The sequence below is a fragment of the Dasypus novemcinctus genome, chromosome 1 (genome assembly GCF_030445035.2).
Source record: "Dasypus novemcinctus isolate mDasNov1 chromosome 1, mDasNov1.1.hap2, whole genome shotgun sequence".
Taxonomy (NCBI): Eukaryota; Metazoa; Chordata; class Mammalia; order Cingulata; family Dasypodidae; genus Dasypus; species Dasypus novemcinctus.
In genome coordinates this window covers 207,158,583-207,174,383 of record NC_080673.1, presented here as the reverse complement: position 1 = coordinate 207,174,383, position 15,801 = coordinate 207,158,583, and the positions used below count along the sequence as shown (strand labels likewise).

Genomic DNA, 15,801 nt, shown 5'->3' with positions numbered 1-15,801 from the left:
CCGCCCCCTGCCACCCCCAGCCTCGTGGTCCCCGTCACACGCGGCTCCAGTGCGCCCCCTTGTGGCCGGCATTGCCCGGTCACCGCAGCGCCCAGGGCCGGCCCGGCCACCCGCAGGGGACGTGGGCGGGGCCTGTTAAAGCGAGGGCTGCGCCGAGGCCACCGCGTGCCGGGGTGACGCTCTCGGAGGGTCACATGCGTCTGCCGCGTCCAGGTCCTCCTCGCCTCGGGGAAGGCCGGCCGGGGCCGGGGAGAGCCGGCGCGGGCGCAGAGCGTGGGGGCTGCCCGGGGAGGGGCCGGCCTAGGGGCCGCGGGCGAGGGTCGGGCCGGCGTCGCGTGGTCTGACCGCGCAAGCCTGGGCAGCAGCGGCCCAGGACCTCACGGCCATCAGGTGTGGGGTCACAGCTCGGGGGGCCTGCCTGGGGACTCAGCCAGACCGCCCACAGCGACCTCTGACCCCTCGAGCACCCAGCCGCCCGCTGGGCCTCGGACGCCACCGCCCGCCCCCCCACCCCGGTGGCTTTCGCTCCCACCTCCCAGCTGCCGAGGCCAAGAGGAGCAGGGCCTGGCCGGGCGGTGGGCGCGGGAGGGACCCCTTTCCAGCACAGGGTGGGCCCAGGCGCGGGGTCCCATGGGCTGGGCTCAGGGAAGGGTCCTGGCTCCAGCCCCCGGCGATGGCCATCTGCCCACGTGGCCCGTGGGTCTCCCTCCACCTGCGCCTGCTCCACACCACCACGCTCCCTCCCCACCCTGCAGGGACCCGGGGCACAGAGAGGTTAAGCAACTGACGCTCAGCCACGCAGCAGACCCGGGCCGAGCCTCCGTGCCCCATGCTGTAGCCCCCACCCCACGCCCCGCTCACCCTCCAGCCACGGGTGCCCCCCACTCCCCTGCCAGCCTCCACCTGCTGCAGGTGTCCACGGACCCAACCTGCCGGTGCCCAGCAGGGCCCCCAAGGCCCAGACCACAGGCCTGTGCATGCAGACAACGGGGTGCTTCCTGCTCTCCCCGTGGCCCCCCTCCCGAGGCCGCACCCCGGAAGACACCGCTGGCGGCATGGCACCCCCTGCCCTGCCCGGCTCCAGGGGTGCTGGGTCCCCCCGCTCCGGTCACGGCACCTGAAGCCCGCCGTGGAGTGCGCCATCAGGCTGGAGAGCGTCAAGGATCTCCTCGATGCGGTGCCGCCCACAGAAAGAGGGGGACAGGAAGTGGGTCTCCGGGACCCCCCTTTCCTGTGCCTGCGGGGGGCGGGTGTCCTCCCAGCGATGCCTGAACAGAAGCCACGGGGCAGAGCCCCAGGAAAGCGACCCCCAAACCAGCGCCCCCCGGCCCTCCGCCACGGGGGCCCTGGCCTGTGGGGCCTGCAGGAAAGGAGTGGCCACAAGGCACAGGGCACAGGGCCTGGCTGTCCCGAGGCCTGAGAAGGGCCGCTTGGCGCTGCTGGCACTGATGACCGGCAGCAGGAGCCCAGGGTGGTGCCGGCGGGGGGAGGCCCCGGGCGGGAGAGGGGGGGGGGGGGGTGCGGCTCCGCGGAAGGGCCCTGGAGGCCGCCCGGAGCTCTGAGGGAGCCCCCCGCCACCTCCCTTGTCTGGTCCGGGCCGAGCCTGGCCTCAGAGCCTGCCCCAGCCGTCATCCCGCCGTCGAGGCTCGCGGCATCCAGGGCCCCCGGCAGCCGGGCCCGTGGCCTGGTGCCCCCAGAGCAGCGTCCTCGGGCCTGGTGAGCCCCTCCGGCCTGTCCTGCCGCCCTCGCGGCCGCTGGCCCCCGGGCGTCCACAGCGCGGCCACCCAGCTGCTCTCCAGACACGCCGGGCGGCCCCTCGGTCGCAGGCCACGCACGCCGGGCAGCAGGGGCTTCTGCGGAAGCGGCACCTCCGGCCGTCACCCTCGCGGTCCTCAGCCGTGGACACACTCGCCGGACCGGTGCCCGGGCCTCTTTGGCCAGAGCTCTGCGCTCCAGGAGAGGCGAGGCGCCGCAGGCCTCGGTGCCAGTGCTGGCCAGGCGCAGCCCTGCACGGACGCCCCGAGGCGGCCTCAGCCCCTGGGGGCCGGTGCCCGGAGGTGCAGCCACCTCGCCTCGGCCCTGCCACCTGCCCGGCCCTGCCACCTCACCCCGGCCCTGCCACCTCACCTCGGCCCTGCCACCTGCCCGGCCCTGCCATCTCACCCCAGCCCTGCCACCTCGCCTCGGCCCTGCCACCTGCCTGGCCCTGCCACCTGCCCGGCCCTGCCACCTGCACGGCCCTGCCACCTCGCCTCGGCCCTGCCACCTGCACGGCCCTGTCACCTCACCTCGGCCCTGCCACCTGCCTGGCCCTGCCACCTGCCCGGCCCTGCCACCTGCACGGCCCTGCCACCTCGCCTCGGCCCTGCCACCTGCACGGCCCTGTCACCTCACCTCGGCCCTGCCACCTCGCCTCGGCCCTGCCACCTCCCCTCGGCCCTGCCACCTCACCCCGGCCCTGCCACCTGCCCGGCCCTGCCACCTCGCCTCGGCCCTGCCACCTCACCCCGGCCCTGCCACCTGCCCGGCCCTGCCACCTCGCCTTGGCCCTGCCAACTGCCCGGCCCTGCCACATTCCTCCCTGGACTCCCCCACGAGATGTGCCCCCTCCGCTTGGGCGCCTTTCAGCTCCTGATCGTCTTTTGTGTTATTTCTTTGCTAATTCTCATCCCTCTTTTCTCTCTTCTGTCTCTCTGGAACTCCTGTTACTGGAAATTGGATGATTCCCTAATTTTCTTAGTTCTTTCCCCCCGGTTTCTCTGGCTTCATCTTCTGCTTTCGGGGATTTCCCCACTGTGTCTGCTGCGCCTCCTGTCTTTATCTTCAGTTCTGCCAGCACGTTTTAGCTCCCAGGACCTCGCTCTCGTCCTCCGTGCCCCTCGGCGGCCGGTGGCTTCCAGCGCTCTCCTGCTTCGCGCTCGGCTGTTTCCTCGGGTTCCTCTCTTGGGGGTTGCTTTGTTTCCACATGTGGGCTGGAAGCGTCTCTAAATTGTCCGACAGGGCTTGGTGGCCTCGGCACGGAGGGCTGGGCAGCAACTGGCCACGACTGGCCACGACTGGCCGCCCCGCGGGGACCCTCCCATGCGGCACGTGAGATTTTCTTGGTCATCGTGCCTGTTTTCCCCGGAGCCGGGAGGTCTGTGTCTGCGGGCCGCCCTCGTTGGCTGCCCCAGCTCCCTGGGGGGCTGGAGGGGGTGGGTGGGGGCCACCCCCGGCTTTGCTGCCCAGTCAGGGTGGGACGAGGGGCCGGGACGCCCAGCTGCAGCCCAGGTGTGCCCGCCGCAGCGGCTCGAGGTCCCCCAAGGGCCGTCTGGTGGCCCCTCTTGTCGTCACAGCCGGTGCCCTTGGCCGGTGGGCCTGGGGACGCTCGGTCCCCGTCCCAGGCCTGGCGGCTACTCGGCTGCGCCCTGCTCTGGGCTCCGCTCCTCCGCCTATGAAGGGGTGTGGCCGGCGGCCCAGCCCCCCGCGGTGCTGGGCAGGGCTGGGGCACAGGGTGCCGTCAGCTGCAGGGCCGGGGCACGGGGACAGCTGGGGCCTGGGGTCACCGGGCGGGGCCCTGGAGCAGCAGAGGCCCGTGGGACCCAGCCCAGGACGCCGGCCTGGCGGTGCCTGGAGCCGGCATGCCCCCTCGTCCCCCAGGGCCCACGGCTGACCGGGGCTCTCCCCGCCAGTGTGGGCGACGGGCCGCGGCCACTGGTGCCACCGGCCGAGCCAACCACCCGCGGGCGTGGCCTGGCAGGCGCCGCTGCGCAGCCCGACCTTGTGGCCCTTGGCTTTTAGGACCCCCGTGGAGATGGCCTACGACAGGAAGTGCCTGGAAGCCGCCAGCGCACAGCTCAACAAATTCCGGCCGGAGAAGGACAGCCCCGAGCAGTTCCTGGAGGCAGCGTCAGCCACCCTTCAGGTAGGAGCGTGCCACGCCCCGTCAGCACGCCCCTCTCCCAGGAGCCGCGCCCCTCCCCGCAGGAGCAGGGCCCGCCGGCAGCCCCCGCCCCTGGCTCGTCCAGGGTCGCCCTGCTGGGCCGGGGTGTGGCCACACCACACGTGGTGGCCAAGCAGCCTCGTCTGCTGCACACGCACCAGAGGGCGGCCGCCTCCCAAAGGCCCAGGCCCTGCTGGCGGGGGCACACGGGTGCCGCCTCGCCGGGGAGCCGTGGGGCCGCGGGCCCTGAGGGCGGCACTGGCCGGGCCACGGGCAGCCCTGGGGACAGGGCAGGGCCGCCCCCGCCCCTCCGTGGCGCCAGGCACTTCCGCGGGCCCCGGGCGGGAGACGGGCAGGGCCGGCCGAGAGCGAGCGTCCAGGGCCCCCAGCTGCTCCCACGCCCCGGCCCGCGGGTGGGCCCTGCCGCTGCTTCTCAGGACCCCCAGCCCTTGACGCGGGCACAGAGGGCCTGGCAGGCGGCGGGCCCCAGACCCGGGCGGGATTGCGCCAGCTTTCCAGGGAGCGAGGCTCCGGCGACCGTCACCACCGCGGGCCTGACCGCGCCCCCCGCAAGCACAGGGCCGGGCAGCAGCCCCGACTGGAGGGGCCCGCCTGAGGCCTGGGGGTGCCGGTCCCTCCCACGGCCCCCGCAAGGTCCAGCGGCCTCCAGCGCCACCCCGGGCCCGATGCTCCCACAGCCGCGCCCACCGCCGGGGCCCAGCGCGGGGCATGGGGGCCACGTCCACCCCCGCTGCACCGGCTCAGGAGCCCCCGGCCTCTGCTGAGTCCAGGCCCCCGGGTGGGCCCCTCCTGTGGGGCCGGCCGGCTGGGGCAGCCCTCGCCAAGGCCCCCCTGACCTGCTGGTGGCCCAGCCCCTCTGGTCCCGCCCACCTCCCAAGCCCTGAAGACACCTCGCTGGGCTCCCTGGTGACCGCAGCCAGGCTGCCCTCCGCCTGCCCCCCTACCCGCCGGGATGCCCGCTGCCCCCTGCCCCGCCGGGACGCCCACTCCCCCCGCTCCCTCGCCCCCTCTCCTGCTGACAGCTTCCACGACACCCCCTCCGGCCCTGCCCTCCCCCAGCCCCAGCTCACGAGTCTACAGGCAAACTCGCATTTGCAGGGAGGTGGTGAGCCTCCCGTCCCACCCTCACGGGCCACCTCGCCGTGGGCCCCCCTCGCTCCCCGTAGGCTCCCCCTTGCTCCCGCCAGCTCCTCCTGCAGTTTTGCTCCACTCCAGCTCTTTCCCCTCCATGGGCCACTCTCCAGCCCGTTGCCAGAGAGAATGTGCTGAAACCTGAGCCGCCGGGCTCACCCAGGGTGCAGGCCCTGTTCTCCCTCCCACCCGGGCCGCCTCTCGTTTCTGGAACATGCTGCGTGCCCCCCAGGACTTCCAGCTGGAACCCTTCCCCAGCTGCTCACGGGGCTTCCTCAAGCAAAACCTTGAGACGTTGATGTCCCTGTTTCTCAGTAGCAATCACTGCAGACAATTGGGTTTGTTGCAGCAAAAAGTTTGGATTTTTTTCAGCACTGCCGGTTATCGGTGACCGCACCCCGGCACTCAGTAAGCCTGTCACTCGGTGAGCCTGTCACCCGGCTCTGCCGGCCAGCGGCCACCCCCGTGGGCTCCGGCCGTGGCAGGGTGGCCGGCTCGCTGGGCTGGCACCCTTGCACGGTGCCCTGGCCGCTGCAGAGATGTGAGACGTGCACGGCCCTTGCGGCCTTTCTCCAGGAAGCCGTGCTGGTGGGGGCCCTCCGGCCGTCCGGGACGCCGTAGCAGGCCCAGGTGACCGCCAAGACCGCCCCGTGAGCCGGAAGTGTCCAGAAAACAGCCCACAGGGAGGGCCGGCGGCGCCAGGCTGGAGTGGGGCTCCGCCGCTCCCAGAGTCCTGCAGAAAGGCTGGGCCCCGGGACCAGGTGGAGGGGACGGAGGCTGGGACCCGCTTGGCCCCCAGGATTTGTGGCTTTGGGGCAGGGGTGTGGCTTTCCACTCCACATTTACATCTGCCCCCCCTCCCCCCATGGCACTTGCACGGCCCCAGGTCCCCAGGTGACACCTGTGCACAGCCAGCACATGGCTGGGAGCAGTGCTCGTAGCGCAGATTTTGGTCTGTTGATCAGAAAGGTTGCACTGGCTGTTGAGAGAGACATTTCCTCTGTGACCCTGTGCCCGTGGGAAGCTGAGGTCCCTCGAGAAACCAGTCTCTGGGAGAAGCTTGGGCCAGCATTCTAGAAAAACAGGCTGCAGGCAAGAGTCAGCATTCTAGAAAAACGGGCTGCCGGCAGGGTCCAGAGTTCTAGAAAAACAGGCTGTGGGCACCTCCCACACCCTCATGGAAGAGAGGCCGGGACAGAGGGAGGGTGGGAGGCAGGGACTGCAGGGAGAGAGGGGGCGGAGGGGGAAGGAGGGGGAGGGGGAGGGGGCGGCAGGCTGAACGGGCGCTGCAGGGGCGGCCAGAGCAGGCCGACCCCAGGAGGACGAGCTCCAGTGAGAGGGCAAGCCCCTGGCAAATGCCCGGCCGGGCCGCAGAAGCCGGGGTTCCCTGGGGGGGGCCTGGTGGGGCCCGCGCAGCCCCCACGGGGCGCACCCCTCCACCAGCCACGCTGGGAGCAGGTGCACGTTCCCTTCTGCACACGGTCCCCCCTGGTCGCTTATGCCGCTTGCGGGTGATGTCCCTTAGGCCACCACCGTGAGGGAGCTCCTCCCCCGTCCCCACGCTTCCAGGACCCCCACACCCCCCGCAGCTCGGGGCCAGTGGGCCGGGGGCCCAGGGGGCAGCTTGGGGTCCCCGACAGGCCGTGAGCATTGAGCCACTGGCCCTGCCGAGGAGGCGCCACTGGCAGAGGGGCCTGTGCAGGCTGCACCCCCGCGGCCCGGGCGCTGGCCTGTGGCCGCAGTGAGCCGTGGGGCGGGAGGCCGGCCGGAGACCCGGGGCCAGCGCCCGCGGGGCCCGTGGAAGGCAGCGAGGGAAGGCGCGACGGCTGGCACGAGGCCCCGTCTCCCAGCAGGCCCCGCGCAGTGGTAGCAGCCACTGCACCGCGGTGAGGACGCCGGCCGGCCGGAGCGGACGGGCTGGACTGAAACCGGGTTTCCCGGGCCGGCGGGCGCTGCGGGAGCTGCGGGGAGCCGCGCATGCCGTTTGGCTGGCGTGGGCCTGGCGTGGGAGCTCCGGCTGGGCCGCGGGGTGGCCCCGAGCGCGGCCCTGGACCCCGGGGCCCGGGCAGTGTGAGAGGGGAGCAGCTGCGGCCCTTTCCAAAGCGACACCCAGGATGTGCTGGCTTACAAAACGGAGGCCGGGGCTCCATGGGGTCGCGGGGACCCCAGACCCCCCGGGTGACGTCGCGCCGTCATGTCCCCAGCACCGGAACAGCAAAGAGGCCACAGCGGACGAGATCAGCAGTTCGGCCTCAGAAAGCGCCAGCCCTCTCTGTGCCGTCTAGGCCGAGAAAACATTTCACACGAAATTAGAAGGCGGGTTATGAACCCGCGACACCAACGCGCCAGCGACCCTGTCGACAGGGTAACACAAAAGGAGCAGGCAGGAGCAGCAAAGGAAGGCGCCGCCAGCGAAAAGGAGAACGTGCGTGTCCAGGAAATATGACGGTTTCCCTGCCGATAAAAAATTCAGAATAGGGGAACGGACTTGGCCCAGTGGTTAGGGCGTCCATCTACCACATGGGAGGTCCACGGTTCAAACCCTGGGCCTCCTTGACCCGTGTGGAGCTGGCCCATGCGCAGTGCTGATGCGCGCAAGGAGTGCCGTGCCACGCAGGGGTGTCCCCCGCGTAGGGGAGCCCCACGCACAAGGAGTGCGCCCCGTAAGGAGAGCCGCCCAGCGCGAAAGAAAGTGCAGCCTGCCCAGGAATGGCGCCGCCCACACTTCCCGTGCCGCTGACGACAACAGAAGCGGACAAAGAAACAAGACGCAGCAAATGGACACAGAGAACAGACAACTGGGGGAGGCGGGGGGGAATTAAAGAAAGAAAGAAATCTTAAGGGAAAAAAACCCTTTAAAAAAAAAAACAACAAAAACCCTTTAAAAAAATTTCTGACTAAAACGAGGGGCTGCAGATATTTACTTACCAGGTCAGCAAAGGAAAGGCCTCGACGGCTGCTGGCGGGGGTCCCCACGCGCACGGCCTTACGAGGGGGTGGGACGCCCGCGCTTGTGGGGGGGCGGCTGGGGGAGCTCAGGGGCGGGTTTACTAGGACAAGCCGGCGGCAGCCGGGGGGGGGGGGAGCGGCGGGCAGGGGACGGAGGGCAGGGTGTCCCCCGCCAGCACCCGCAGGCCCAGGCGGCCTCCCTCTGCGCCCTGTCTACACCCGCCTTAGGTCCCTGTCTACACTTTAGATCCCTCGGCTCCCTGGTTTACACACACGCCTGCCCTCAGATCCTTGGTCTACACCCTCGTCCTCAGGTTCTTGGGCTACACTTTAGACCCCTCAGGTGTCTGGTCTACACCCCCGCCCTGCGGTCCCTGATCTACACCCCCGCCCTGGGGTCCCTGGTCTACACCCCCGCCCGGGGTCCCTGGTCTACACCCCCGCCCTGGGGTCCCTGGTCTACACCCCCGCCCTGGGGTCCCTGGTCTACACCCCCGCCCTGCGGTCCCTGATCTACACCCCCGCCCTGGGGTCCCTGATCTACACCCCCGCCCTGGGGTCCCTGGTCTACACCCCCGCCCTGGGGTCCCTGGTCTACACCCCCGCCCGGGGTCCCTGGTCTACACTTCTCTTTCACATTGTTGACTGTTTAGTCAGCTCTTGGGCTTTCCAGAATGCTCGTTTTAAGGGCGCACAGACCCCCGCGACGCCGAGGTCCTCCGTCCGCCCGTCCCCCCACTGCGCGTTCAGCTGCTCCCACTTCACGCGGGCACGCGTCGCCCTGCCTCACTCATGCGTGGGTCTTGCCACATTGCCGGGTGCTTGGATGATTCCTTTGGGTTCCTGGAGGGGTGACTCCTGGATTAAAAGGCGCTTAAGCTGCGCTCCGGCCACTGTCTAGGAGACCCCCGCCCCCGGCCGTCAGCCCCCGCCGCTGCTTTGTGGTGCCGCTCTTCTCTCCTCCGACGCTTTCCGGGGTAACACGCGCCATGCCAGGGTCCGAACCCCACAACGTCCCCGGGGTGGGGGGAGCCGCCCCCCGCCCCCGCCCCCCCGCCGGGCGCCCCCCCCCCCCTCGTCCTCCCGGCCCGCTTGCCCCGGTCTTCCTTGGCTCCGCGCGACACCCCCGGCCCGGCCACCAGGGCCCAGTGCCTGCGGACCACCCTGGGTGGGGGGAGGTCCCCGCGCGGCCTCCCTGTCACCCCCTTCTTGCAGAGCCTGAGCCCCCCGCGGCGGGCATGCGTCCTGGAGGTCCTGGCCGGGTGCCTGGAGCACCGGCGGCTGCTGGAGGTGGTGGTGGACGCCTTCTACGCGCGCGACGGGCGGCTCTGCCGGGGCGCCGACCGCGGCCTCTTCCAGGGTAGGCGCCCCGCGCCCCGCGCCCCGCTCCCCGCGCCCGCGCCCACGCCCTCACGGCCGCCCTCCTCCGCAGTGGTCTGCTACCTGGCCACCTTCCAGCTGGAGGAGCTCGGCTTCCCGCTCTTCTGCGAGGTCGTCGCCTCCCAGCCGCTGGACAAGATGCTCAAGGTGAGCCCGGGCCCCCACCGCGGGGCGAGGCACAGGGGGCGCTCGGCCTCCCGTCCCCTCCCGGGCCCACCCTCAGGAGGACGGCGGGGCCCGGGGCCTGGGGCGCTGCAGACGCGCTCCGCTCCACCCGTTCCCTTCGGCAGGGGTGGCCTGCCGAGTCCAGTGACAAGGCCGCTGACCACTGCCCTCCTGACCCACGAGCAGCCCCCAGGCCCTGTCCGGTGTCCCCCGCTCCGGAGCAGGCCCCGCATGCCGGCAGCCCTGTGACACGGCAGGGTACAAACCCGGCCCCCTGCTCCCCCCTGCCCCCCCGCGCCTTGGCTGGGCCCCTACTGTTCCTTCACCCTCACGAGGACTTGCTGAGCTGTCCCTACTCTTTGGAGGGAAGTGAGGCACAGAGAGGTTCAACAGCTTGCCTAATGTCACACAGCGAGTCGTGCAGGCTGCTACGACCGGCTTGCTGCACCTTACTCGGCTTGGAAGGCAGGGGCCCCTCTCCGGGAGAGCAATAGCGGTCCAGGGTGGGGGAGCATCCCCGCCCCCCAGCACACACAGAAGGGGGATCCTGCAGCTGCAACGCCCGCCAGGGCTCAGCCCAGCCAGCCTGGGCCCGGCTCTCCCAGCGCCTCGGCCGCCTGGCAGGGGGATGAAGAACAACGCTGACTGAGGCCAACGTTTTGTCCTTCAGCGATGTTGGGGAAAAGGGGGTGCCCACTGGGACGTGGGGGCCGATTGCAGCAGAGCTTCCGGGCACGCTCTCTCGACGGAGCGGGTCTGAAGAGAGACCTCAGCCCACGCCTGGAAGGGGGATTTGAATTTATTCCGTACTTTCCTAGGCGGGGAGATGATAGTCGGTGGGAGGGCCGGGGATCCGAGTGAGGTGCGGGGGCCAGTGGGGAGCCCAAGAGGCAAAGGTTTCCCCTCGTATGGCTGGGCGTGGTGGGGGGTTAGGTGTCCTGGAACGCTGGAGGAGCAGGTGTTGCTTTGATCTGCAGGGAGTGAAGGTCTCCCTCTCCCTGTACTCCCGTCTCCACGTGGTTTCTTTGTTCAACTTTTGGGGAGGTGCCCTGCTTTCAGACACATAGGCTTATGAGGGGGCTTGTCTTTCCTCAACATATATCAGGGGAACTGAGTCACAGCTTGTGAATTATTGCAAACCTAGTGAGGAGGAACCTCTAAGAAATTACTTTTTTTTTTTAACACTTTTTGTTATTAAAGTTAATAGATCACAAAGAACATTACATTAAAAAACATAAGAGGTTCCCATATAACCCACTCCCCACTCCCCCACCCCCATCATTTTTGTAAATTGTATTTTTTTGAAGATACATACATCTCAAAAAATGTTACATTAAAAACCTAAGAGGTTCCCATATACCCCCCACCTCCCCACCCCACTCCTCCCACACCAACAACCTCCCCCATCATTGTGGCACACTCATCACACTCAGTGAACACATTTTGGAGCACTGCTGCACCGCATGGATAATAGTTTACTCTGTAGTTCACACTCTCCCCCAGTACATTCAGTGGGTTATGGCAGGATATATAAAGTCCAGTGTCTGACCCTGCAACATCATTTAGGACAACTCCAAGTCCAAAAAATGCCCCCACATCACATCTCTTTTTCCCTCTCCTGCCCTCAGCAACTACTGTGGCCACTTTCTCCACCTCAATGCTACAATTTCTTCTATTACTAGTCACAATATTTTTGTAGTAGAATACTAGTAAGTCCACTCTAGTCCATATTTTATTCCTCTATTCTGTGGACCCTGGGATGGTGATGTCCTCTCCACCTCTAGATCAAGAGGGAGCTTAGATTCCACGTGGATGATGGATGCAATTCCTTTGCTTACAGTTGTAGGCACTCTTGATTTCCTGGTGTGGTGGTTGACCATCTTCACCTCCCTGTTAGCTGACCTGGGTAAGTCCAACGAACTGGAGAGTAGGAGCTGCAACTCTGCTGAGGCTCAGGGCCCAGCTGGCACATGGCCAGTCCAGAAATTCAAGTCCCCTGAGTATATACCATCCCTAGCGCCACCCACAGGTTCAGTAAAAGTGACAGAAGAGGCCTGTGTCACACCTGAGTCTAGCTCCATCACACTCAGGAGCACAAATTCCAAAGTAGGGCCCCCTGACATGGCACAGAACTCCAAATCCATCTGCCATGACCATATGCCCTGTGGGTCTCTGTAGCCTTCAGGAGAACGAGCACCTAGGGTTGTATCTACTTCGGCTTTTTCTGGGGTCCTGCTGAGGCGTGCATAAGCATAACCCCCTGATGACCTCCCGACTATTTTTTGAAGCCTCTTAGCCATATAAACTCATTTGTCTTTGCCATTTCCCCCTTTTATTCAAGGCCAAACAGCAGATTTTAACACATGATCCTACATATAGACTGAGATATTCTGCTGGTCTGAGTTTACCCTTTTATTCAAGGTCTCTTTTTAGTTGCATCACCAGCTAGTAATTGGTAGTAATCCTTCAGCACCAGGGAGGTTCATCCCTGAGAGTCATGTCCCACTCTGGCGGGAAAGTAATGCATTTACATGCTGAGTTTGGCTTAGAGAGTGGCCACAACAAATGACTTTTTTAATCTATGTATGTGTCTAAGAAATTCATGGTAAATATTTGTACAGTTATCTTAGGCAAAGGCTTCCTTTTTATGGGAAAAAAAAGAACAGCATTTTCTGAGAGATGCATTGAGACTGGCCCAAGGCTTCCTGGACCCCATAGGGCCCCGCCCAGAGGCAACCCCTGCTCTGAGGGCCCTGAGCCCAAGGCCCCACCCAGAGGGACCAGCACCTGCTGTGAGTCCTGAGGTCCTTGGTGGTAGCTCAACTGCAGCTCCACGTGTTGGTCTGCACCTGGGGCAACAATGGCCCCGTCAGCCATTGGATCCTGGAGGGGTCAGCAGGTCCCTGACATGTGGCCCTGTGCAGGTCCACTGCAGCCAGGACAGTCGGTGCCCAGGGGCCTGCACTCGGGCACACTGGGCCTGCACAGGGAGATCTCCACTCCGTAGACCCCAGCGGACCCAGGAAGCTGCAGGACAGGGTGCTGGCCGAGCGGGGCCTTCCCTCGTGCGATGCAAGCCACCCCCCACTCCGCATGGCCGAGCCCAGAGGCCGGGGCCAGCCCACACGGGGGTGCCCCTGGAGGGGACACTCTGCCCGCCCATGGGGCTCATTCCCATCCCCACCCCTTTCCAGCATGTTCCCTGGTGACGCTGCTGCCACACCCCCCCGAAGAAGCACAGCAGCGCTCGGAGAGCCCTGTCCGTTGTGGGATGCGGCTGCGTCCCTGGGGGGCCCAAAATGGGGTGGGACAGGAGCCCTCTCCCCACCTGGGCACAGCCAAGTGGGATACCAGGAAGAGCCGCTGGGATGTGACAATAAGGGCCGCCGGGTGGAGGGGAGTGGACGCCTGGGTACCCAGTGTGGGGGGTAGCGCTGGGGCGGGGGCAGGGGAGGGAGGCCAGGCGCCAGGCGTGGCAGCCCAAGGGGCTGAGCTTCTGGAGGGAGGCAGGGGGGCCGCGGCCGCAGGGTGGAGGCGGCTGCAGTGGAGGGGGACACAGCTGCGACCAGCGGCTCTGCCTGGTGCCCCCTGGAAGCCGCGGCTCATGCCCACCTGCTGCCCCCTCGCGCAGCCCCCGCTGAGCTCTCCTGCAGCTGCCATGGCAACTACCAGGGGCCCCCTCCCCCAGCAGCCCACCCCAGGGGCCCCGTCTTGGCTGCCCCCTGGGCAAGGGTCTCAGGGCTGCTTCCCTGGGCCTCGGCCACGTCCTTCCAGCTGTGCAGAGGTCAGCTCCCGGGCTGCGGACGCCCCTGCTGCCCCTCCGTGACCCCCGAGAAGGCGTCTTCAGCCTCCCAGGTGCCCGGGCTCAGGGGAGAGGCGCAGTGCGGCCTGTGTCTTCTTTTCTGTTTTATTTTTAATGCATCATTTGCTTTTTTTAACAGTAGGGAAATAGTTTATTACACGGATGTCTTTTTTTGTTAATTAAAGTAGTTGCGGGTTTACAGAACAAGCATGCATGGAATACAGGATTCCCACAGCCACCCTAGGAATTACTCCCTGCGCTGGCGTGCTGCATTTGTTGAGTGGAGGGAAGCACATTTTTATAATTGTACTTCTAATATAGTCCATGGTTTAGCATAGGGTTCACTGTGTTGTGTAGTTCCATATTTTTAAAATTTATTCTACTGCCATGTATGTGACCTAAAATTTCCCTTTTTAACCACATTCAAACATATGAGTCAGTGCTGTTAATTACCTTCCTGGTGCTGTGCTGCCATCACCCCCAGCCATTACCACAACGCTTCCATCCTCCAAATACAAGTTCCGAGCCTGTTAAGCCCCAGCGCCCTGTGCCCTGCCCACACTCCGCTCCCTGGTGACCTAGATTCCAGATTCTGACTCCAGGAGTTCTCTTCTTCTAATTGTTTCCTACCAGTGAGATCACACAACATTGTCCTTTTGTGCCTGGCTTGTTTCACTCAACACGAGGTCTGCAGGGTTCCCATGTTGTCTCACGAATCAGAACTCCATTCCTTTTTTTTTTTTTTAGGAGCTCCCAGGGATCGAACCTGGCACCTCGTCCTTGGGAAGCAGACAGTCAACCACTGAGCTAAACCCACTCTCCACCTTCATTCCTTTTTAATGCTGGATAATATCCCATCTTATGTATGTAACGTATTTTGTTTATCCATTTATTGGTTGACGGACATGTGGTTTCCTTCCATCTTTTGGCAATTGTGAGTAATGTCGCTATGAATGTCGATGTGCAAATATCTGTTTGCGTCCTGCTTTCAGTTCTTCTGGATATATACCTGGAAGTGGGATTGCCAAGTCCTGTGATAATTCTATACTTTCCAAGGAACTCCAAACTGACTTCCACAGTGGCGGCTCCGTTTTACATCCCCACCAGCGACACACGAGTGCTCCTGTTTCCCCTCATCCTCTCCAGAACTTGTAATTTTCCATTTTTTAATAGTAGCCATTCTGGGAAGTGGATGTGGCTCAAGTGATAAGGCCTCCGCCTACCGTATGGGAGGACCCGGGTCTGATCCCTGGGGCCTCCTGGCGTGGCAGCCCAGTGCCCACATGGAGAGCCAGGTGCCCACATGAGTGCCCGCATAGTGAGCTGAATGCCTGTGTGAGTGCCCGTGCTGCAAGCCAGTGCCCACACGGCAAGCCGAGCGCCCACATGGCAAACCAAGTGCCCATGCAGCAAGCCGAGTGCCCATGCAGTGAGCCAGCGCCCACGCAAGTGAGTCACGCAGCAAGATGATGACACAACCCAAGAGAGACAAGGGGAGAGTCAAGGCGAAGCACAGCAGAGACCAGGAACTGAGGTGGCGCAGGTGATAGGCAGCCTCAGAGGTCCCCAGGATCAAATCCCAGTGAATCCCAGAGGAGAAAGATGAGAAGAGAAGACACAAAGAGAAATAGATACAGAAGATCACACAGTGAATAGACACAGACAGCAAAAATAGGGCAGAGGAAGGGGGGAGGGAAATAAATAAATTTTTTTAAAAAACAGTAGCCATTCTATGGTCATTGTGGGTTTTTTTCCTTTTTTCTTTTTTTTTTTTTGAAGATTTATTTTTTTAATTTATTTCTCTCCCCTTCTTCCCCCCTCATTGTCTGCTCTCTGTGTCCATTTGCTGTGTGTTCTTCTGTGTCCGCTTGCATTCTTGTCAGTGGCACCAGGAATCTGTGTTTCTTTTTGTTGCGTCATCTTGCTGCGTCAGCTTTCTGTGTGTGGCGCCACTCCTGGGCAGGCTGTGCTTTTTTTTTTCTCTTGGGGTCGCTCTCCATGCGGGGTGCACTCCTTGTGCATGGGGCTCCCCTACACAGGGGACACCCCTGCGTGGTACAGCACTCCATGCACACATCAGCACCACATGTGGGCCAGCTCCACACAGGTCAGGAGGCCTTGGATTTGAACCCTGGACCTCCCATGTGGTAGGAGGACACTCTATCAGTTAAGCCAAATCTGCTTCCCCATTGTGGTTTTAATTGCCTTATATCTAGTGATGTTGAGCATCTCTTTCTTATGCTTATTGGCCATTTTACATCATCTTTGGCAAAATGTCTATTCAAGTCTTCTGCCCTTTTTTTGATTGGACTGTTTGTCTTTTTGCTGTTGAGTTGAAGGATTTTTTAAAAAAATTCCAGATATTAAACTCTTACCAGATATATGGTTTCCAAACATTTTCTCTGAGTGTGTAGGTTGTTGTTTTACCGTC

At 64.3% G+C, this 15,801-nt stretch overlaps 1 protein-coding gene across 1 annotated transcript in view; it reads left to right on the top strand.

Annotated features, from left to right (window-relative positions):
* CFAP99 (cilia and flagella associated protein 99) overlaps window positions 1-15,801 on the top strand; it is a 57,450-nt gene that overhangs the window by 5,119 nt on the left and 36,530 nt on the right. The window contains exons 2-4 of the mRNA XM_058301460.2: window positions 3,781-3,904; window positions 9,239-9,383; window positions 9,456-9,550. Coding sequence (XP_058157443.1) covers window positions 3,794-3,904; window positions 9,239-9,383; window positions 9,456-9,550 — 351 coding nt within the window. The 5' untranslated portion in view covers window positions 3,781-3,793. The remainder of the gene's footprint in view (window positions 1-3,780; window positions 3,905-9,238; window positions 9,384-9,455; window positions 9,551-15,801) is intronic.